The 21,536-nt window shown below is 39.0% G+C and overlaps 8 protein-coding genes across 8 annotated transcripts; 6 read left to right on the forward strand and 2 right to left on the reverse strand.

The window, feature by feature from the left end:
* Nucleotides 1-11: 11 nt before the first annotated feature.
* On the reverse strand, nucleotides 12-2,542 carry BDF20DRAFT_852247 (Alg9-like mannosyltransferase family-domain-containing protein). The gene is made up of 5 exons (XM_053080067.1): nucleotides 2,345-2,542; nucleotides 1,968-2,244; nucleotides 1,724-1,883; nucleotides 1,117-1,634; nucleotides 12-1,036 (listed from the first exon to the last, which is right to left on the reverse strand). Exons 1-5 carry the CDS (start codon nucleotides 2,488-2,490, stop codon nucleotides 98-100), a joined length of 2,040 nt encoding a protein of 679 aa, XP_052939162.1. The 5' UTR covers nucleotides 2,491-2,542; the 3' UTR covers nucleotides 12-97.
* Nucleotides 2,543-4,782: 2,240 nt separating this feature from the next.
* BDF20DRAFT_904721 (4-aminobutyrate aminotransferase) lies at nucleotides 4,783-6,497 on the forward strand (the record flags this gene model as incomplete). Its single annotated transcript, XM_053083071.1, has 4 exons — nucleotides 4,783-4,954; nucleotides 5,054-5,210; nucleotides 5,289-5,809; nucleotides 5,911-6,497. The coding sequence occupies 4 exons, from the start codon at nucleotides 4,783-4,785 to the stop codon at nucleotides 6,495-6,497; spliced, it is 1,437 nt and encodes a 478-aa protein (XP_052939163.1).
* A 349-nt stretch (nucleotides 6,498-6,846) lies between these two features.
* Nucleotides 6,847-10,118, forward strand: BDF20DRAFT_910354 (Dolichyl-phosphate-mannose-protein mannosyltransferase-domain-containing protein; the record flags this gene model as incomplete). Its single annotated transcript, XM_053083698.1, has 9 exons — nucleotides 6,847-7,055; nucleotides 7,167-7,242; nucleotides 7,330-7,406; nucleotides 7,468-7,616; nucleotides 7,690-7,792; nucleotides 7,877-8,036; nucleotides 8,105-8,288; nucleotides 8,380-8,725; nucleotides 8,807-10,118. The coding sequence occupies 9 exons, from the start codon at nucleotides 6,847-6,849 to the stop codon at nucleotides 10,116-10,118; spliced, it is 2,616 nt and encodes an 871-aa protein (XP_052939164.1).
* A 327-nt stretch (nucleotides 10,119-10,445) lies between these two features.
* BDF20DRAFT_852293 (mitotic-spindle organizing gamma-tubulin ring associated-domain-containing protein) lies at nucleotides 10,446-11,005 on the forward strand. The gene is made up of 2 exons (XM_053080068.1): nucleotides 10,446-10,523; nucleotides 10,595-11,005. The coding sequence occupies exons 1-2, from the start codon at nucleotides 10,481-10,483 to the stop codon at nucleotides 10,852-10,854; spliced, it is 303 nt and encodes a 100-aa protein (XP_052939165.1). The 5' UTR covers nucleotides 10,446-10,480; the 3' UTR covers nucleotides 10,855-11,005.
* A 115-nt stretch (nucleotides 11,006-11,120) lies between these two features.
* On the forward strand, nucleotides 11,121-12,495 carry BDF20DRAFT_904723 (polynucleotide kinase 3 phosphatase-domain-containing protein; the record flags this gene model as incomplete). Its single annotated transcript, XM_053083072.1, has 4 exons — nucleotides 11,121-11,222; nucleotides 11,288-11,400; nucleotides 11,489-11,901; nucleotides 11,969-12,495. The coding sequence occupies 4 exons, from the start codon at nucleotides 11,121-11,123 to the stop codon at nucleotides 12,493-12,495; spliced, it is 1,155 nt and encodes a 384-aa protein (XP_052939166.1).
* A 926-nt stretch (nucleotides 12,496-13,421) lies between these two features.
* Nucleotides 13,422-16,807, forward strand: BDF20DRAFT_815339 (oxoglutarate dehydrogenase, E1 component; the record flags this gene model as incomplete). The annotated part of the gene is made up of 3 exons (XM_053077074.1): nucleotides 13,422-14,100; nucleotides 14,231-14,466; nucleotides 14,591-16,807. 3 exons carry the CDS (start codon nucleotides 13,422-13,424, stop codon nucleotides 16,805-16,807), a joined length of 3,132 nt encoding a protein of 1,043 aa, XP_052939167.1.
* A 1,269-nt stretch (nucleotides 16,808-18,076) lies between these two features.
* BDF20DRAFT_852307 (uncharacterized protein) lies at nucleotides 18,077-19,341 on the forward strand. The gene is made up of 6 exons (XM_053080069.1): nucleotides 18,077-18,268; nucleotides 18,335-18,484; nucleotides 18,557-18,625; nucleotides 18,767-18,878; nucleotides 19,013-19,110; nucleotides 19,202-19,341. Exons 1-6 carry the CDS (start codon nucleotides 18,266-18,268, stop codon nucleotides 19,235-19,237), a joined length of 468 nt encoding a protein of 155 aa, XP_052939168.1. The 5' UTR covers nucleotides 18,077-18,265; the 3' UTR covers nucleotides 19,238-19,341.
* A 373-nt stretch (nucleotides 19,342-19,714) lies between these two features.
* On the reverse strand, nucleotides 19,715-21,504 carry BDF20DRAFT_998367 (uncharacterized protein). Its single transcript, XM_053085456.1, has 6 exons — nucleotides 21,353-21,504; nucleotides 21,201-21,271; nucleotides 21,085-21,122; nucleotides 20,894-21,000; nucleotides 20,511-20,810; nucleotides 19,715-20,419 (listed from the first exon to the last, which is right to left on the reverse strand). The coding sequence occupies exons 1-6, from the start codon at nucleotides 21,445-21,447 to the stop codon at nucleotides 20,056-20,058; spliced, it is 975 nt and encodes a 324-aa protein (XP_052939169.1). The 5' UTR covers nucleotides 21,448-21,504; the 3' UTR covers nucleotides 19,715-20,055.
* Between the last annotated feature and the right edge of the window lie 32 nt (nucleotides 21,505-21,536).

Below are 21,536 nucleotides of genomic sequence, written 5' to 3' on the forward strand. Positions count from 1 at the left end.
TTCAACAAAAAAAAACCTGGTTTTACTTCTACTTGTATGAACTATGTACAATACTTTTAAAATGATCACAAAATATTACAAAATCTGATCTGACCCATTATTTTCGCTTTAAAAGACAATAATCTCCCCATTCAATACCGGGAGCACCTGGGACCCAGAAGGCTCTTAAATAAGGATGCGAGTTTTCTGCATCCATGAATGGATAACAATCTAACACTTCCCAATGCTTTGTATCTTCAATATAACGAGGTTCGAGATCAGACTCAGGACGGAGGGGGAAGTTGGTGTCTACCAGGTAATCACATTCTTCCTCGCTGACATAGACGCTAGGATCTTCCAGATTCAAATCGTTGAATCCTTCTGGTGCTTTACGAGCACCATACCAGCCATAAACACGACGTCTATAAAAACTCTCCTCTCCATCCACTTCATAGGTGGCAACTTTGATATCTTCCTCAAATGTTTTGGGTAATTGACCTTCAAAATTTGTCTTTAAAAATTGAAGACGCGTATCACTTGGCAAAAAGAATTGTGAGGGGAAGCGATACCATTCCTTACCCACACATACGTTCTTTGTTTTGAGGTCAACATCGTTAGGAAACTCTTCTTGGATGTAGTTGCGGTTGACAAGTTGATCAGGAGCTTGTTCCTTCCAAATTGAGCTGTAGACGTCGAAGGGAGCACGATAACGGGTCAAAGTGGCCAAAATACGAGAGACGGATAAAGAGGCAAAGACGGCAAGAATAAGGGCGGCAGTGTACTGGAAGACAAGGACACGAACCTTGGGACTGGCACCCATGTATCCGGTGAATCGACTGATCCAACTACGGATTAAGTAGATAGAGATACCAGCATTTAAAGCAAGAACAGGATAAGCAACGTACATGAAGCGTTCTTCTTTGTGAGCTTGTAAGGAAAATACAACAAACCAGAGATAAAAGGGGATGAGTTTTAGACCTAATGTAATATAGGGCCATACTTGATCCATTTTAGTTTTTCCTGGTACACGTTTACGATCAATGTAGGCAGTGATAAGCTGTGGAAATAGCATAAAGTTGAATACAAAAGGAACCATTATTTCGCTGATTCAACGTAAGCTACTTGAGTTGGACTTACCACACAAACTACTGAACCCAAAGCTAACAAGAATGCAATATTGAAGTTCAAGACACCATTCAATATATAGTAATACCATGGCTCTGTACCATAGAGTTCAGGTCCACGACCTTCGGCTGCAGAAAAAATATTATATTTGATAATATTCCAAGCAACAACAGTATATTGACGGTAAAACATTTGATCCATGAGCATGACAATAAAAGCAATGCCCACCCCGCAAATAACTGTAGCTTCCATTAAACGGACAAGTCGTCTTAAACGCCAGTTTTTACTTGCGATAGAACGAACGATAGTACCGTCTTCTTTCTTCATTGTATCACGGCCAAAAATAAGTAATTCTTCAATGGCGAAGGGAACACCGATCAACGCAGCAAATGGCCAGCCACCGATAGCACCTAATCCAATCCAAAAAATTGTTTTGTATGTACGAGAATTATCCACATCAGAGACTGGTCTCAAAGCATAAGAGAATGCCATGAATACACAGTACATGGCAAACGTCGATGGCAAGTAAGCTATGCAATTAAATTTGTATTTGCGTCAGACTTTCCTGGCCAAAAAAAGTATCAACGATGCTTTCATACAGTAACAGATTGTTACTTACCTGTGGAAGCATTGAACATGCCTGCACTGAAGAATAAAATGGCGTAAACGTAGTGTCCCACATGTGGGTTGATCTCCTCTGTAATTGTTCGATAAAATCTGGCTTCAACATATGAGCAAATCGCTGCCAAGAATAGACGGATAAGGTAAAACACTTGTAGCTATAGAGCAGATCATTTCTTATTGAGTTATTGGCTGCTATTATTGCATAGTTCACTTTCTTTCCCTATTTAATCTCTTTCTACCTTTGTGGAGGCGATCACTCTGGACACGGCTCCAATAACTGCGTTCACAAATACGAATGCCCAACTTCTGATCTTATAGTCTGTTGAATACTCCCATGTCTCACGTCCATAACCGTATAGTAGATAGTGTGTAGGTTCCCAATAATTATATACTTCGTCACAATCATCGATAATTCTGAATAGTGCAGAGCAACAACGGATGATAAATAAGATACGGAATGCCGATAATAGTGATAGTGTAAAAGTTCCTTGTTCACTCAAGAATGATTGCGCTTCTCTATCCAAAGAAGAGAACTATTTAGAAAGCTTTTTCTTTACAATACATATAAAGAAAGAAACACTAAGGCTTCAGTAAGAAAATAGTTCATTGGTTTTACCTAACAGCCTTAATTTCTGAAGGTGACGGTTTGGGGACAGTGGTCTCGCTAACAGGAGCTGCATTTGCTGAGGGCTTCTGCGCTGCTGTATCTTTCTTCGCTTTCTTATTATTCGTTGAACGCGATCGTACGTTCGATGTTGCCATGATGTACGGATGAGTTTTGGCACAAAAAGAAAGAAAAAAAATTAAAATAATAATAAATAATTAAGCGAAAAGATGACAGGCAAGTGTCAAATAAACACGTAAATATTCCGCTATTGAAAGTTTAAAATTTTCCTTCGGTAAAAGGTTTTGGAGCCTTGGATAATACCTCCCGAAAAGAATTATGTCACGAGTGGTCTCCACATGAAGTGGTGGTATACCTTGAAACTCTGCGTGATGAGCTACCAGTCATACACAACCTAGGATTCTCGTACTAAAATATTCTTTATTGATGATGACTCAATTTTGAGCAGTATTCCAAGTAAAAAGCTTATTGTTTTAGAATAAATTGAATACGTTCACTAACTGAACCATCAAATAATAATTACAGGCAATTCCTTTTCTCAGTGCTGCCGTAACAGTAAGGTTTTTGAATTTTGGTGAACATTAAATCGAGGCGTGTATTATATTACTTGGAGCACATCCTTTCTTTTAAATTTCATATTTAGGAGGTATAAACCTGGTTTATTTGTTTATTGTGCTTTATTTATAAAGCACCCTGTTAGCTTGGAATAAGACGTTGGTTCAATCCTTCTTGTGCTGATTTACCACGTTGTGATTATCATGATAAACACTTAGAGTGGCTTGCGTTTAAATGAAAACGAAAGTGTGTTGTCCGCTACCCGTTAAGACGATGTACTGATTGTTTTGAATTTTCTGTATACTCTCCCATAGCTGTATTTAAAAGCGAAAAGCACTGAAAAACAACGAACTCTGGAGATTAAGGTCATACATGTAGGGACACAACAAATAAAAAGAGATTGCCAGTTTCATTTAACAAGGTTATTCATCTCATTTATATCTTTTTTCAGCCGTTGTGATATTGACCTTATTTTGCACTTGTCCATTTTCTTGCGTAGTTAAACTGAACATCGATCGAATTTGCTGATGGTTGCTATATTGTTAATGTCTTACTCTTTACAGTACACTTGATAGTTATGTGCTGGTTAAACATCAAATACTTAAACTCACCATTGAAATGAATAATGAACACTAATTGACGATACGTGAAGTCAGTCTTCCAACTGTTGCCCTTTTGATATATACATTGTTCGGTTTAGAGTACTGATGTACCGAATAAACCAAAAATGGCTCGATCCACGGCAATAGTATCATCTTCCATGATAGCTATTGCCATTATAGGAACATGAGAAACTTCTTAGTAACAACTTGATGACAAGAATGCAGCAACAAAGATGCCAGAAATGGTATTTGATGGCTATGTAAGTCTTAAGAATAGGCATTGATGAGACTCCTCCGAGCAGTTGGAACCCTTCCGTGATTAGTGTTCTGCAATGATTTGATCAGAATACTTTCCATGACTGTTGAATTTTTACGCATACACTAAACAAATAAAAATGGAAGAACTCTTCACTGCGAATGGAAGTGAAATGTGCTGAATATTATAAGTTGCGTATACTGTATGTAGGAGAGTAATAGGAAGCTACTCGTAAATTATAGACGCGAGAACTGTTGTAGTCTACCCACCCACTAACAGCGTATCAACTGTTTGGTTGTAACAGTAAAAAGGCGGAATAAAGTTATGTGTTCCATCTGTAAACATGCTTCTGAAAAAAAAAGACACGCTCGGGCAGTACAAGGAAAGCAATCATGTACTACTGAGTATCTTTTGATCCTGACTGTCAACAAGTGTTCCAGCGATCAAAAGTGGCAGAAATGCATTGGTTGCGCATTCATCTTGATTATGAAAGAATTGAGATAAATGCTGTTGGTTTGTGATGAACCCCATCTGTAAATCATTTTAATAAATGGGGTCTAAGCCTATGAAATCTTACGATAGGTCATTAAGATGATTTTCCTCAATGCTTGTACATTCAAAGGAGTGCATTCACATTGTGTAATTTTCCGCAGAGGTGTTGAACCAATCACTTTCTGAAAGCAATAGGGTCATTGCGCTGAATCGGTGTGGTGCAGGCGTAAAATCATTTCCTTTTCTCATTTTGAGATCAAAACGACAATATAAGCTGGTGTGGAAAATAACACACTTACAAATTCTACTTGCGTATAAGGTAAGCCCTGTGGGCAATTCCCACGACTAACATAGCAAAATACCATATAAAAAATGACAGCTTCTACTCACTCCTTTTCCATTTTTACTTTTTACAACACTTACATTAGCCAAAAACTCTCTTTGCTTTATTACTTTTATTGTACATTAGATAAAAAATGCTGTCAAGATTCTCCCGGCCCTCAGTTATAAATCGTGTCAATTATATGGCAGTAAACCATATACGCGCTCGAACACTTGCATCTGTCAAGTCTTCTTTCTTTCCAGATGAACCTACAAAACCAGTTGTCAAAACTGCTATACCTGGGCCTAAATCTAAAGAGCTGTTGACCAAGTTAGACCAATACCAAGATACACGTACTGCCTTTTTTGTAGCAGGTAAGGGATAGTTGTATTACTTGGAATAAAGCGATCCGAGACGAGAGCAATGAACAACTTATGCATTGCGATTTTGGGTGCTCTTATTGTATTCTATAGACTTTGCAAACTCCAAAGGAAACTATATTACTGATGCTGATGGAAATGTTTTGCTCGACGTCTTTGCTCAAATTGCATCCATTCCAGTTGGCTACAATAATCCTGCATTCTTATCCTTATCACAAAATCAAGCTTTTCAAACAGCTTTGGCAAACAGGTAAAATATAAAAGAGTCTTGGCCTACATTCAAGCAAAAAGGATGAAAAATAATAATTGTGTGGTCATCAAAACATAGAGCCGCTCTTGGTGTAAATCCTAACGTCGATTGGGTGGATTCCCTTGAAAAAGCTTTCATGGCTGTCGCTCCTAAAGGAATGACGAATGTATTTACCGTCATGTGCGGTTCTTGCGCCAACGAGAACGCCTTTAAAACAGCATTCATGTACAAAGCAGCTCAACGTCGCGGTCAACGCGACTTCAACCCTGAAGAACTCAACTCGTGCATGCGCAACCAAGCACCAGGATCACCTGATGATATGTCCATTTTGAGTTTTACACAAGCATTCCATGGTCGTCTATTTGGCTCTTTGACAGCAACTGCTAGTAAAGCAATCCATAAGGTTGACATACCCGCCTTTGATTGGCCCAAAGCACCTTTCCCTCAACTGAAATACCCATTGAATGAAAACGTAGAATATAACAAACAAGTTGAAAAGGAATCATTAGATCAGGTGGAGGATTTAATTGTGAATGCTAAGAAGCCTGTAGCTGCTGTTATAGTTGAACCTGTTCAATCAGAAGGCGGTGATAATCATGGTAAGTGCGCGAGTAGTAAAATTGAAGAATCGTTAGATTCGGTAAAATGAGGATAAAACGATGGATAGTCATATTTACTAACGTTTAATAAAAAAAATTAGCCTCTCCTGAATATTTCAGAAAATTACAAGCTATCTGTCAAAAGAATGATGTATTGTTCATTGTAGACGAAGTTCAAACTGGTGTAGGTGCTACTGGTACCTTCTGGGCACATGAGGCATGGAATTTACCTTCTTCACCCGATATGGTCACTTTCTCAAAGAAATTCCAAGCTGCTGGCTTCTATCTCAGTCCCAAATTACGTCCCTCGCATCCTTACCGTTTGTACAACACTTGGATGGGCGACCCAGTCCGTGCCATGCAAGCAGCTGCTATTGTCAATGAAATTAAAGATAAGAATTTGTTGGATAATGTGAAAGATGTGGGTCAATACTTGCAGGACAATTTAGCCAAAATGCAATCAACAACACCTATAAAGAATGTTCGCGGTCAGGGTACTTTTATCGCTTTCGATCTGCCTGACGGTGCTAAACGTGACAAATTCTTAGTTGACATGCGCCAACGAGGAGTTAATATTGGTGGCTCTGGTGATCGAACTGTGCGTCTTCGTCCTATGCTGACTTTCCAACGTCATCATGCTGATATTCTACTTGATACTATGAAAGATACCTTTGCTGCTACTGCTTAACAAAAAGAAAAAAAAAAAAAAAAAAAAAAAGTGATTTTCACTAATAAAATGAACTGGAATGAGTGTGATAATAGCATTTAGAACTCACATTCAAAAATCTGCCATCGATCTGAAGCCATGATACAAGGAGCTTTTTTCATTTCCTTTAGCGGTGTTGAAATATATTAATTAAAAAAAGTTGAGACCTGATGTTACCAAAACGCAATTTCAATCCATTTCCTGTTGTGGAGATGTACTCATTTTTTTGGATTGAACGGGTTTTCTTTTGGGGATTTCAGTGTTTCTTTTTCATATTTCATTCGCGAAACTTGGAAGAAGTGCATACTCTCTTTCTTTCCTCTCAAACATAATGTCGGATATGGAAGTGAGGCAAAGAAAACTGGCTGGTATACCGACAAAAGAAGGCAGCTCCCATAATTATGCGGAAGAGGAAGATGATAAAGTGAAGAAATCATTTAGACATCGAGACAACAAGCAGGACTTCTCCATAGTAGCTATCCTTTTTGCAGCAGCAGCATTTTTGCGCTTTAGAGGCATAAGTACACCAAGTGAAGCTGTGTAAGTTCTGACTGTAGACATTCACACTTCTTTTGACAATGCGTTCTGACATGAGTGATCTTGCCATATTCCCTTTTGTTCTTTTTTTTTTGGGGGGGGAATAAAATGCAGATTCGACGAAGTTCATTTTGGTGAATTTGCCGCTCAGTATATCAAAAGAAGCTTTTTCTTCGATGTGCATCCTCCTGTAAGCTATCTAATTTTTATAATCAAACTAGGATAGCTTGGAACGCAGACATGTTCAAACAAAGGTTCTTCTTTTGTTATACTGTAGCTAGCAAAAATGCTAATTGCATTTGTTGGCTGGATATTTGGGTTCAATGGAGATTATGTTTTTCCAGACATCGGCAGGTATGTTTGTGTTGGAGACGTGAAAGCGTAGTTGATATGTGTGGGTTAACAGTAAAAACAGTGAAATACCCAAAGATGTGCCTTATACAGCTATGCGCGGATTTGGAGCATTTTTAGGTTCCATGATAATACCTCTATCTTATTTAACACTTCGGACTGCTGGACATTCACGAACTGCTGCCATTTTTACAGCGTTGACACTTTGCTTTGGTAATACAGGATCTGCAAAATGAATGAGACCGACGTTTTTAACATAGTTTTCTAAACTAAACATTCCTACTAGAAAATGGATTAGTTACAAATAATCGTTTGGTTATGTTGGACTCATACCTCTTATTCTTCACTGCACTATCAATATACTTTTGGCTACAATCTTCACGTCAAAGGTAAAACAAATGACATTATTGGATTACTTCGTTGTATGCTTGTTTTTTTCCACTAAAGCAGTCTTTGATGTCACTCTGAGACAGGACTTTTAGCCAAGGATGGTGGTGTTGGCTTGTATTGACAGGTTTGGCATTGGGATGCACAGTCAGCACAAAGTGGGTTGGTTTATTTACTATTGCTACAATCGGCTTACCTATGCTGATAAACCTTTGGACTACACTTGGAAATATTTATATTGCTAAGGTAAAGGTTAAAAAATCCTACTGCGCGTGATATCAATGATAAGTCTTACAAAACTATTTAATTCATAGCGCACGTATGCTATTCTTTTCACAGCAAAGATATTCTGTATCTTTATTATCCCTGTCATTGTTTATGTTGCTTCGTTTTTTGTTCATTTCAAGATTTTGTCACATTCTGGCTCAGGTGATAGTTTTATGGCCTTTGAAACGCAAAATGAGTTGAAGGGTGAGGACCCCATAGATACACCATTGCGTAAGTACAGGATGATAGAAAGTGAGACAGGAGAGAGGGAGTTAAATAGAGAAAAGAAACGGATAAAGTGCTCAACCATTACATTTTATAGCCATCACGTACGGCTCAGTTTTAACCATTCGACATCTTGCCACCAGAGGAGGATATCTACACTCTCATTATGCATACTATCCTGAAGGATCCAATCAACAGCAGGTTACTTTATATCCTTTCAAAGACCAGAATAATTGGTGGAGAATTCTCAAGGCGAATGTGAATGTAACAGACGAACTAGAATCGTCAGGCGACTTGTTGGGAAACGATAATAATACTTGGTTGGAATATGTGCGTAATGGCGATTTTATTCGTCTAGAACATGTTACAACATCACCAAGAAAACTTCATAGCCATAACTTTCCAGCACCTGTTACTGAAACGGATTATCATTATGAAGTCAGGTAAAGTTTGAGAATCAAAGCGAGGGAAATCGTTGGGATGTAGCCACCTTTTCTTTAACGAAAAGAAACATATATCTGTAGTGGCTATGGTTTTCCTGATTTTGATGGCGATTCAAATGACTTTTGGCAAGTACAAATCGAACCCAACAACAAGAAGTCTCCCGAAGCAGGTGATATTTTGCAGGCTCGTCATAGCAAGTTCCGATTATATCATCGAAACATGAACTGCCATTTATTTTCTAAAGAGGAAAATTTACCTGACTGGGGATTTAACCAACAAGAAGTATCATGTATTGAAGAAGGTCTTAAACCAAAAACACTCTGGATGGTGGATGAGCAAGATAATCCATTATTACCCGCTGACGTACCCATCGTGCACGAAGATAGACCCGGTTTCCTAAGCAAATTGATCACACTTAACAAGGTGATGTGGGATGCAAACAAGGAAATGACGGAAGAGCATGATTATGGATCGCGCCCCGAAACATGGCCCGTACTTCACACCAGCATTCCATTCTGGGTTTCGCGACCTTTACAAATTGTCTTACTGGGCAATCCTCTCGTCTTCTGGGGCTCTACCGTCAGCGTGTTTACCTACTTTATTCTTTGGAGCGTTTTCCAAATCCTTGATAAGCGTGGCATTAGCTATAACTTCGATGGTATGCGTTCTACGTATGAGAAAACGGCTGGATTTTTTGTGATCGGTTGGGCATTCCATTACTTTCCTTTTTTCTTTATGCATCGTCAGCTCTTCCTTCATCATTATATGGTTTCCCTGTATTTTGCTGTCTTGGTCATGGGTGTGGGTGTCGAGTTTGTCACGAAACGCTTCCCTCCTCAGAACAGGCTCGTGTTTTGTTTCGTTTTGATGGCATGCATTGTATTTACCTACTACGTTTACAGTCCCATTACATACGGTGAAAAGTGGTCTTTGGCTGCATGCCAAAATGCTAGGTTATCAAAAGCTTGGGAATTCAGTTGCTCGATTTACGATGAATCATCATTTAACAAAGTAAAACCAAACCAGGCGAGAGTAAATACTGTGCAAAACGACATGGAAGACGGAATAGCAAATATCCTTTATGAGGATGCTAATGATAACCATGATGTTGATACCAAATTCGCTTCCTATTCTGGGGGATCACCTGAGCCTTTTGATGAAGATTATTTGGAAGACGAAGAAGGTCCTATGGATGAGCCTACTGAAGAGCCTATCTATGAAGAACCTGGGCCCGAATTTGTTGATGGTAAGGAGGTATACGGAGAAGACGACGAAGATGAAGACGACTGGCCCAAGACGATTTACGGAGAGGATCCTAACGCTGAGGATGATGCTGAGGCAGATCCCTCGCCTTTGAAACCTAAGGATATTCCCGCAACAGTACATCATTAGACTGTTTTCATCACATTACTTTCCCTTTCATAGACCTCCTTTTTTTCATTTTCTCAACCTCTTTCTTCATGTATATATGTGTACATTTAAAATAAATTGCCTACATAGATTGTATTCATGTTTTACATAAAGTGAAAGGCACGAAACAGTTGCTTTGCCTCAGTCGCAGGTACATTCTTCGAGTTCTGCAGTTGTACTGTAGCCATACCCACTGATCTGGATCATAACCTGTCGCCTTGAAAATAAAGCATCATTTTAACTTCAGCACGCTGTCCACTCAGAGAAAAGTGAAGAAGGGGCGAGTCATGGAGGCACCAAAAAAAAAGAGGACTTTTTCTCAATTGCAATAAATACAATAAGAGATGGAATCAACAAAATCGAGAGAAGTCAAAGAGACAATTGATAGTAAATGAGTCAGCTTATATATAGGGGAGTGGTTTGTATTTGGACGCTTTCATACTGACGTTGTCTTTCAGTTCTGCTCGATATGGCAACAATGCTGAATACAGGCTTAGACAGAGATACGTTAAGTTTATGTATATCCTTATGTGAGAAAGGTGTCAATCCCGAAGCATTAGCAGTGAGTATGATTAGGTTATTTCAGAATCGTTTGACAAAGAAAAAAACTAAACAGCATTGCTTAGACCGTCATCAAGGAGTTACGTCAGTTGCGAAATACAAACAGTCAATAACCAGAAAAAAAGAAAACTGCATTAATTTCACCTTTGCCTACTAATCGCTCTGTATACCCGTCCCCGCTTCCCCTCCGCCTTTTCTCTTTTTACTAAATATACTATTCATTCCATCAAGATCGGATAAACATCAATCGCTTATGAAACGAGAAGGATCGTCAGTACCCACGAATGACAATAAAAAACTCAAAAAAGGTTGACTATCGAAGTTTATATTTTGTTCTTTCTTTTTTCATTTGTTCCTTTGACGTTGATCACTCATTCTGATACATCATTGTTATCGATCCTCAAAGAACACCCTTTTTTCAACATGAAAGCCAAAAAACCAATTGAATGGATGAATGTTCTCAATAGTGTTTTGATAGCACGAAGTAAAGATGTTGCAAAGAACAAGATCGCTGCCTTTGATCTGGTACTTTTTCGAGCTAAAAAAATGATCCGTCAAGTTTTTGATACTTATACAGATTTCTCTATCAGGACGGTACGTTAATTGCTACCAAAAGTGGACGCGTTTTTCCTAAAGACGAATACGACTGGCGATGGTGGGATCCATGCATACCCAAGTGCCTCGAGAAATTGCATAGTGAAGGGTAAAAAGAACGGAGAAGAATAAAGGAATAAAAAAGCCCCAAGCCTAATTAGAACCAACAACAACGAATTGTTGTATCATTCTCTTAGTTATAAGCTTGTCATTATTTCCAATCAAAATGGTTTAAACAGTGAAAAGAAGATTAAAAGTTTCAAGACGAAAATAGAAGCCATATTGAATCAAATAGAGCCCCCCATCTTACTTTTGGCTGCTATGGAAAAGGATCGATATAGAAAGCCTATGACAGGAATGTGGGACTGGTTAATGAAGAATAACAGCAACTTAGAAGTGAACAAAAGTCAGTGCTTTTACGTGGGTGATGCGGCTGGACGAGGCGACGGTTGGAAGCTGAAGAGAAAGAAGGATCACTCTTGCTCAGATCGTAAATTTGCAGATAACGTGCAGATCAAGTTTTATACACCCGAGGAATACTTTTTGAAAGAAGCGCCAGCCAAATTCACCTGGGGAGGCTTCAATGCGAAGGAACATTTGGCTTTAGCGTGTAAGATCTGCGACATCTTGTAAAAGACAAAGACACAAGTGATCTAAAACTTTTCCATTCCTCATAGTACCGCAGTACAGTGCTGAAGATACACCACTTGTCCCTGTGGATGCGAGACAAGAACTGGTTGTTTGTGTAGGCTATCCAGCGTCGGGCAAAAGTAGCTTTGTTAAAAGGTACTTGGTGCCCAAGGGTTACATTTACGTCAATCAAGATTCTTTAAAATCGAGAGAGAAATGTGTGACGGCCTGCCAGGTAGCCATATCAGGAAAGAAATCTGTTGTAGTGGACAATACCAATCCAGACAGGGCGACGCGCGCTGTATATATCAAACTCGCCCAAAATGCTGGTGTACCGGTGCGCTGTTTCTACTTTGGTGACAATGAAGATCTGGCGCTACACAATAATTTTTATAGAGCTATTCATAGACCAGATGAGAAAAGAGATGTACTAAGTACTATTGCTTTCCGCACATTTAAATCAAAACTTCAAGAACCTACTACGATGGAAGGATTTAGTGAAGTGAAGAAGATTAACTTTGTATTTGAAGGAACGGAACAAGATAAAGAAGCCTGGCAAAAGTGGTGGCATTGATTCCAATGGAATAGTTAAAGGGCTGATGGCAGATCCCTTCATCCGTCCTTCAAAACAGGAAGTTTGTGCCACGTTTAAATGGGTAACAAGTAAAGAGAAAACGGCTCTCAGAACCAATAAATGGTTCATGCGAATTTCTTATTAATAAAAAGCAAGGTACTTAAAGATTCTGTCATACTAAGTAATACTGCCCCTGTGTCAATTTTGTATGTGGGGTTAAACAAAATATATATACTCATCTTTGATTGGGAAATGCTGACTCGTGGGTTAGCATTTGGAAGATGGCGTCAACCCAAGTGGGTCGCCCTTGATTAACGTCTGGGTGTTTTTTTGCATAGAGAATGGTTAAGAAATCAAACATACATCTGTTGTACATTGCATTGATGGTTATGACCGCTCTTTCTCTTTACCAAAAGAAAAAGTAAAGGTAAATTCGGTTAAATTTTTGGTCGTTCATTGTCGGGAAAAATGAAACTGTTTTTACCAGGCCCATTCTCTAATCCGATAATATCCTTAGTAATAAAACATCACATTACAGCCCGTGAAGGATTTCGAATTGTGAGATCCAGGGCAAAAAGGTACCATCTGCATTATATCGTTTGACAACGTGCCCTGAATTCATCATCTGCAGGTTATGCATAGTCAAGCAATCAATTTTACCCGCCCTAAAACTGTTAAGATTTGGGTTTATAAGCGACCTTTGCAAAAGTTAATCCGCAAGTTCCGTTCATTATTCTTTAGCGAATTCTCTACAGTCATACGTCACAAAGTAAGAATTGCCTTTTTTGTAATCCCTTAAAAAAAACTGATTTTACCTTTTTACACACTCACTCTTCGTTTGTTTTTTACCCCACACATTAACTAATTTCACCACCCTTCTCTTTATTTATTTTTTTTTTTGAAATTTTTGATTTTTATTCAAAAAAATGTATCGATTATCAGCACTCAATAGAGTGTCGAGTGTCGTTCGACCTACTATTAGAAGACATGCCAGCATTGCGAATGCAGTAACTCGTTCCTCATTACTGCGTCCAACCAGCAGCTTGGCCAGTTTCCACACAACAGCAAGAAGCTCAGCTGCCGCACCTCCTGAATCAACCGACGCCTTTTTACAAGGCAACGCTGCTAATTATATCGAAGAAATGTACGAAGCCTGGTTGAAGGATCCTTCTTCGGTACATTTATCATGGCAAGTTTACTTTAAAAACATGAGCAACGGTGTTCCTCCCGGTCAAGCCTATACTCCACCCCCGACCATTGTTCCCTCAGCCAGTGCTCGTTTGCCCGTGTTGCCTGGTGACGGCATTTTGGGTGGCAAAGCAGGTGGAGCCTCTTCAGAAGTCATTGATCACATGAAGATCCAATTGTTAACAAGAGCTTATCAAGTGAGAGGACATCATATTGCTAATTTGGATCCTCTGGGTATTCAACACGCTGGGCTCAACTCCTCAACACCACCTGAATTAGAACACACTTACTATGGATTTAAGGACAGTGATTTGGACAGAACTTTCACCATTGGTCCTGGTATCTTGCCAGCCTTTGCAAAGAATGGAGGAACTTTGACTTTACGTGAAATCATCTCTCATCTTAAGAAAATCTACTGTAAGTGCTTACTTTTAATGTGACGGGATCAGAGGAGGGCCAACTTTTACTATTTGAATGTGCGATCATGTGCCTTTGAGAGAATAAGGAGCTCTGATTTGCTAATGAAATCAATGAATTTTAAATATAGGCGGCTCCATTGGTGTAGAGTATATTCATATTCCTGATCGTGCTCAATGTGATTGGATTCGTGAACGTATCGAAACCCCACAACCTTACAAATATTCTGCTGATGAAAAGCGTGTCATTTTTGATCGTTTGACTTGGTCTGACAGTTTTGAAAGATTCGTTGCTTCTAAATATCCTTCAGAAAAGCGTTTTGGTTTAGAAGGTGGTGAAACGTTGATTCCTGGTATGAAAGCAATGGTAAGTGAATAGATGAGATAAAAAAAACAAAAAAAAATAAAAAAAAGAGGGCCAGCGGAAAAAAAACAAAGCGAAAATGGGCTTAGAGACACTGACTGATGGTTGTTGTTTATAAAAATGATAGATTGATCGCTCCGTTGATTTGGGTGTTGAATCTATTGTCATTGGTATGCCTCACCGTGGTCGTCTCAATGTCCTTTCTAATGTGGTTCGTAAGCCCAATGAATCCATCTTTTGTGAATTCAGTGGATCTCTTGAACCTTCCGAAGAAGGTTCCGGTGATGTCAAATACCATCTTGGTATGAACTATGTCCGTCCTACTCCTTCTGGTAAGCGTGTCCACCTTTCACTGGTTGCCAATCCTTCTCATTTAGAAGCTGTAAACCCTGTTGTTTTGGGTAAGACACATGCTCTTCAATTCTATGGTAAGGATACCAACGGCGACCATGCTATGGCTGTTTTGATCCATGGTGATGCTGCTTTCGCTGGTCAAGGTATCGTTTACGAAACCATGGGCTTCCATGACCTGCCTTCTTATTCTACTGGCGGTACGATCCATGTTGTTGTCAACAACCAAATTGGTTTCACGACCGATCCTCGTTATGGTCGATCCACACCCTACTGTACGGATATTGCCAAGTCCATCAACGCTCCTATCTTCCATGTCAACGGCGATGATGCTGAAGCAGTTACTTATGTGATGCAGCTCGCCGCTGAATGGCGTCAAACATTCCACAAGGATGTCGTTATTGATTTAGTGTGCTACCGTAAGCATGGCCACAATGAAACGGATCAGCCCATGTTCACTCAACCCCGTATGTACGAAGCAATTGCCAAGCAAAAGCCCGTTGCCAAAATTTATGAAGAACAACTGAAGAAGGAAGGTTCTCTTACCGACAGCGAAATCACTGAGAATAAGAAGCGTGTCTGGGATATTTTAGAAGAAAGCTATGCTCGTAGTAAGAATTACAAGCCCACCTCGAGTGAATGGCTATCGAGCTCATGGCCTGGTTTCAAATCACCCAAGGAATTGGCTGAAGAAAACCTGCCCCACTATCCCACCGGTCTCCCCTTGGAGACGCTTCAAAATGTGGGTAAGGCTCTCAATACCCTCCCCCACAACTTCAACATTCATCGTAACTTGAAGCGTATCCTTCAAAACCGCGAAAAGGCCCTGGTCGAAGGTAAGGACATTGACTGGTCTACTGCCGAAGCTTTAGCTTGGGGTTCTTTGCTTGTGGAAGGTAGACACGTTCGTGTGTCTGGTCAAGATGTAGAACGTGGTACTTTCTCCCAACGTCACGCTGTTCTTCACGACCAAAAGGACGGTAGCCGCTATACCCTTTTGAATCACATCAATCCTGAGCAAGGCGTGCTGTCAATCTCCAACTCTTCCTTGTCAGAATATGGTGTTCTTGGTTTCGAATTAGGTTACTCTCTCGTCAATCCTGAATCTTTGGTGATGTGGGAAGCTCAATTTGGTGACTTTGCCAACACGGCCCAAGTGATCATTGATCAATTTTTAGCTGCTGGCGAACAGAAATGGCTCCAACGTTCTGGTCTTGTCCTATCGCTTCCTCATGGCTACGATGGCCAAGGACCTGAGCACTCTTCTGCCAGAATTGAACGTTACCTCCAACTCTGCGATGATAACCCATACATTTACCCCAGTGAAGAAAAACTGTCCCGCCAACACCAAGACTGCAACATGCAAGTGGTGTACGCCTCCACACCTTCTCAATACTTCCATGTCTTACGTCGCCAAATCCACCGTCAGTTCCGTAAGCCATTGATTCTTCCTTTCTCGAAATCCTTACTTCGCCACCCGTTAGCTAAATCCTCTCTTGAGGAAATGACGGGAGACAGCCACTTCCAATTGTATCTTCCTGAATCACATCCTGAACATTTGGTAGCTCCTGAAAAGATTACCAAGCACATCTTCTGTTCTGGACAAGTCTACTATGCTTTATTGAAAGCGCGCGAACAAAACAAGATGAATGATATTGCCATTTCTCGTATTGAACAACTAAATCCTTTCCCCTATGAGCAGATCAAGGAGCATGCGGATAAATACCCTCATGCGGAGATTGTTTGGTGCCAAGAAGAACCCTTGAATATGGGTCCATGGCAACATGTGCAACCTCGTATTGCTACTTCTTTGTCTCAAACACAACATCATGCTGGTAAATCACCTCGTTATGCAGGTCGTCCACCTTCTGCCTCTGTTGCCACTGGTAATAAGAAGAAGCATTACCAAGAAGAATATGGTCTCTTGAGCGAAGCTTTAACAGGAGATCATTTACAACCCAAAGAAATCGCTCAAGGTGTACCTATTTGGTGAAAAACAAAAAACAAAAAAACAAAATAAATCAAAATAAAACTAATTTAGATGATCATTTCTTTTTTATGGTGATAAATAAAAAAGCTTTGTTAAACGGGGAATACAACTTTTCGTTAAAAATAAATTGTTCGTACACTTCGGTAGGATTGAATTACACAGAAGCATCTGCTGTGTTTGGGAGAGTTTCGTTTTGTGCAAAGATTCTCCTGGATATTGCGGATCTGCTCTGAAGCGAGTAGTATGTCTCGCTGTGACTTTCTTATTAGACCCTTTCCCAATTATACAATCAACTTATCCCCAAAAAAGAACCAAGAATGTTTCTTAAAGGGAAAGCTTTGTCCTTTTATTTGATTTTATCATACCATATTTCACTTTACGATTTCAAACTTCTTTATAAAATGCAGACATCGTGGTCATCTAAGCAGCCATTATATGCAACCAATACATCGGATCAGTTATCATGACATGGTACTGTTTGTATGAAGAGTTAGCCTACATTTGTGTGCTCTTTCGATTGGTTTTTTTTTTTCTTAAAAAACCGACCCTGCATCACTGATGGAGTTCTTTGTTAGAGTCCACAAGCCGTCCTTCAGAATAGAAAAAAAATTCCAAAACCCGCCCTTTGTGTGAAAATTCATTAGCCGCCCTTACGGTGTTGGAACGACTGCATGAATGTATGTGCGTGCATGGTGTGCAAAGAACAGTAGTTGTACATTGCTTATTCCATGAACACGAGATGTACTCTCTGTTTGGAGGGTGTGCACACTTCTTCTTATTTCTTAAGAAAAGGGGGGAGGGTTGGGATGAGGCACTGATTTTACTTTGCAGCAGCCGTGGAATAGAAGCCCCTTTTCTAAGAAGAAAAAAAAAAGAAAATTGCCATGAAAAACTGCTGTATTCCGGGTAATTCTGTCGATGATTGCATATTTGAAGAAGAGCAGCAAAAACTGAATAAGAACACAAAATCTATACATTTGGAGCCAAGTTGCACAAAATGACGATAAAGCTACAAAGTCATAAATAAGAAAATTGGTCTCGGGCTTTTTTTTTGATACTATAAAGCCGTGAAATTGAATCAGTGGGCTTTTTTTTTTGTCTCAAAGGATGGTCCAGTAGAAAGCATAGAGTGATAAGTTGAGCTTAGTGGACGGAAACGATTCTTTTCAAAGAGTAAAAATAGCCATAAGAACAAAGGAAACAAAGGAAAAAAAGAAAAAAGTAATGTGACGGGAAAAAAAGGAAGTTTAACGGATTTTTATAGTTTCCCTTCATCAGACAAAGTGTAAAGCAGACAGAAAAAGAGAGACATAGTGAGAGAGGGACAGGACACAGCGACAGAGAGCACAGGTGAACTTTATATAACACATTTTAAATGTTTAAAGTCATTTTTTTCTTTCCTTTTCTTCTTTTTTTTTATTTTTATTTCTCTTTCTAACCTATCTGGTTTTTTATTATAAAATGGTAAAATTCAAACTTTTTGCAGCCTTTTCTGAAGCAACACTTTACTGAGCATTTGTTTCCTTTTAGACTGGCTCTGCTCTTACTGACGCTGAAATCAACCATTTACATGCTAAATTCGAATCACTTACCAGAGGCCATGGATTCACTGTCGATAGTCTAAGAGAAGTGTATAAGCTTGCTAAAGTGAATGTCACCGAAGCCGAGCTTCAAGCTCAGGTAATTTTCCTTTCTAAATAAAGTACAATTGACATAGTAGTTGCCTTCTAACACAAACAGCCTCGTGCATAGATCCATGCTGCCGACTCTAAAAACCATGGTAAAGTCGATTTTGACGATTTTCTATCAGTGATGACCAAGGTAAAAAGGAAGACGGCCACTCCTTTGATTTTTTTTTTTTCTATCTTTTCCACATCCTGTTACTCCTCATCCCTTGTTACCTTTATATGATGTCTTCCCCCAAGCTTCTTTTTCTGACGTACTTTTACTTATTGATATTAGCAACACGACGTCAATGCTGAAGAAGGTGTTTCCAAAGTGTTTGAATTACTTGATACTGACAACGACGGACAACTTACAGGCGACGATTTGAAGAGGGGCGTTTCTTTATTCGGTAATATATCTACCCTTTATAAAGGGGTGGGCTAGCGGTCTATGGAAGAGGGCAAGAGAAGAGAAGGACCCTCACCGATTTTACTAATATTTCATTTTGAACGTTTATCTCCCTTGACTCGATTTCATCATTAGGCAATTCCATTACTGAAGCCGATGTCGAAGAAATGATGTTTTCTGCAGATGTTGATGGTGATGGCTATATCAATTATGAAGAATTCTTAAAGATCATGGTAAGAATATTGATAGTTATTGCTATAGAGTCTGCCAACAATCTCTTTCTTTCTATTTTTTTTGCTAATATTTCAATATTATCTTCTACAGACTCCTTCCAAGGTCAATGGACAAACTACTTTCTAAGCCCAATCATAAAAGATTAAAGATCAACGATACTATCATAACCATTATATTTATACTAGTTACCTTTTCAATACAATACAAATAAATCCACTTTTTGATATTTCTTTTCTTTTTTTTTTCCTTTTTGCATTTGGGAACACCTTACTGCACTTGTATAGATCGCTTTTTGAATTCAGACTGCTTGCCTAACTTTTTGATGGTGCGGTACCGAACCTTATTGCGATCAGCGGCAGAGTAACGATCTTATTCATTGGCATATGATAAGTGTCATTTAACCATTCCAGAAGAAGGATTGTACGTTTGTCTCATACTATTACCAACGCTGCTGACGACGCTAGCTATACCCACCACCTCCATGAACGCTTCTAGATTATCTATTTTTACTGTGAAATTAAAATGTTTCTCGATCTACAGTTGGTTAAAACACACCCTCATAAATGGATATGCCTATGAGCAAACCATCATCATTCCGCATCAATTTTATCTCTCTCTCTTTTTCCACAAAAAAAAGAAAAAGAAAAAAACAACAAAACACATAAAAAAGCAGTAATGTTCACACTCAACGTAATAACTTTGTAAGCTCTATATACTTTATCTTGGAACGAAGACAAACTGGGTTATTCGACAGACGAGCACAAAAGAAAAACCCCCTCCCATAATGTCAGAAGTCAATAGATATTGGTCAGAAGAGTGTTATACAGTATGTAAGCGAATCTGTTGCTTAAGGTCAAGTCGTAAATCAAGATGTGTTTGCTTCACATCCTTTACTATTTGGGCAATATCTTGTACAAAATATCAATATCAAACTTAGAAAAATATTATTTATGACGGATATGTGTGTTCCCTAGTTTATCTTGAATATATTCCACTTCTGAATCATTGCCATTTTCATCAGCTATGTCACTATCCGAATGCTGTTCGGAGCTGGTGTCGTCTTCGTCGCTACTCTCTTCCTCCTCTTCGTCATTACTATCATCTTCATCATCGTCAAATACGGTGAATGCATTATTTCTGTTTGTATTTTTAAACAACATGTCATCATCGTCACTATCTCCTTCTTCGGCTTGAACCGCATTCTCCTGTTTTTGACGTTCATCTTCTTCCAATTTAGCCAAATACTCGTTTTGCACAGCTATAACTTCAGTCGAGTCTTTACATTTTGCATAGCGTGACAATAACCCACTGTGAGAAAGAGAAAAAGGACAGTCTCAGACACTCATCATTTATGTATCTACCCAACCAACCAACCCATTTGTTCTTGCAAATACCTTACCCGTTTACTTTTGCAAATGCATGTCCCCATTTAAACTTTGCCAAGAGAGCTTCTCCATGTTCAGGATACCCTGTAATATAAAAGATCGCCGCTAATGCCTCTGCACAATTCAATCTCCAAGGTTTACCATAATTCACTGGGTTCGTAGCCACTAAATAAGGTAATAGCCGATCCGTAGGCCCTCTAATTTTAGTAAAGGGAACTTCATCTACACGAGCCCAGGAGCAATCCACAACAGCTGCACCATACATTTCAACAATCTTTCTATCTGCTGGTGAAACTGCTTTTTCTCCTATAGGACTTTATGTGTATATATTGTTGATAAGTCAAGGACTATGTTTGTGATGTCCTTAAGAAAAAAAAAAAAATCTTGATCTTTTTACCTTGCTACAATGCCACGGAAACGTTGTGTTAATTTGAGTGTTTTCAACATATTACAACGAGCCAATTTGACACCTGAACAACGCTTAGGATCACAGTGCTTAAAGTCCTTTTATGAAATAGAAAATGATATGGATTGTTGTTATGTTTTTTTCTTCTTGCCTTAATGTGACAGGTATATTGAAAACGTTACCCACATAGCTACTGGCATAGGAATGGTTGAAGCATTCTCTGTAAACGTTTCAAACAGTAAAGATTGAGTGTCGACTTTATCTATTATGTTGAAAAGATTTTTTTTTTCCTTTTTACCCTCATTGTTCTGAACTTCGTCTTCACCAAAAGGTGTATTAGTGTAGCGATCATATCGAGAACCTTTCCCACTTTATTATTTCAAGCGATAAAGCTTAAGCATTAGATCACTCAAGATTATTGATCTGTGAGCACATAATTTGTCTCTATACCTCGATGGATGAGATTTGCTGTGTGATTTTGTTGATTTATGACTGTGCGATTTTGAAGATGATCGGCTATAGTCCTCAGAGTTCTTTTTACCCATGATGGATGTATTCTATTTGAAAAATCTCGTGAAAAATAACCAAAAGAACAATTCCTTTCAGCAAAAAAAAAAAAAAAAAAAAAAAAAAG

Source organism: Mycotypha africana, assembly GCF_025528875.1.
Source record: "Mycotypha africana strain NRRL 2978 chromosome Unknown BDF20scaffold_2, whole genome shotgun sequence".
Taxonomy (NCBI): domain Eukaryota; kingdom Fungi; phylum Mucoromycota; class Mucoromycetes; order Mucorales; family Mycotyphaceae; genus Mycotypha; species Mycotypha africana.

What these genes read in the sequence shown, in the direction of transcription:
- BDF20DRAFT_852247 (XM_053080067.1), bottom strand. Translation starts at nt 2,490, where the DNA reads ATGGCAACATCGAACGTACGATCGCGTTCAACGAATAATAAGAAAGCG. An exon ending in TCAGAAATTAAGGCTGTTAG is followed by an intron (nt 2,245 to 2,344) that starts GTAAAACCAATG and finishes TTCTTTGGATAG; the next exon opens with AGAAGCGCAATCATTCTTGA. An exon ending in TGGGTTCAGTAGTTTGTGTG is followed by an intron (nt 1,037 to 1,116) that starts GTAAGTCCAACT and finishes CTATTTCCACAG; the next exon opens with CTTATCACTGCCTACATTGA.
- BDF20DRAFT_852293 (XM_053080068.1), top strand. Translation starts at nt 10,481, where the DNA reads ATGGAATCAACAAAATCGAGAGAAGTCAAAGAGACAATTGATA. An exon ending in AGTCAAAGAGACAATTGATA is followed by an intron (nt 10,524 to 10,594) that starts GTAAATGAGTCA and finishes GTTGTCTTTCAG; the next exon opens with TTCTGCTCGATATGGCAACA.
- BDF20DRAFT_852307 (XM_053080069.1), top strand. An exon ending in TTCTATCAGTGATGACCAAG is followed by an intron (nt 18,626 to 18,766) that starts GTAAAAAGGAAG and finishes TATTGATATTAG; the next exon opens with CAACACGACGTCAATGCTGA. An exon ending in GAGGGGCGTTTCTTTATTCG is followed by an intron (nt 18,879 to 19,012) that starts GTAATATATCTA and finishes TTTCATCATTAG; the next exon opens with GCAATTCCATTACTGAAGCC.
- BDF20DRAFT_998367 (XM_053085456.1), bottom strand. Translation starts at nt 21,447, where the DNA reads ATGGGTAAAAAGAACTCTGAGGACTATAGCCGATCATCTTCAAAATCG. An exon ending in CGAAGTTCAGAACAATGAGG is followed by an intron (nt 21,123 to 21,200) that starts GTAAAAAGGAAA and finishes AAACGTTTACAG; the next exon opens with AGAATGCTTCAACCATTCCT. An exon ending in CTATGCCAGTAGCTATGTGG is followed by an intron (nt 21,001 to 21,084) that starts GTAACGTTTTCA and finishes ATTTCATAAAAG; the next exon opens with GACTTTAAGCACTGTGATCC.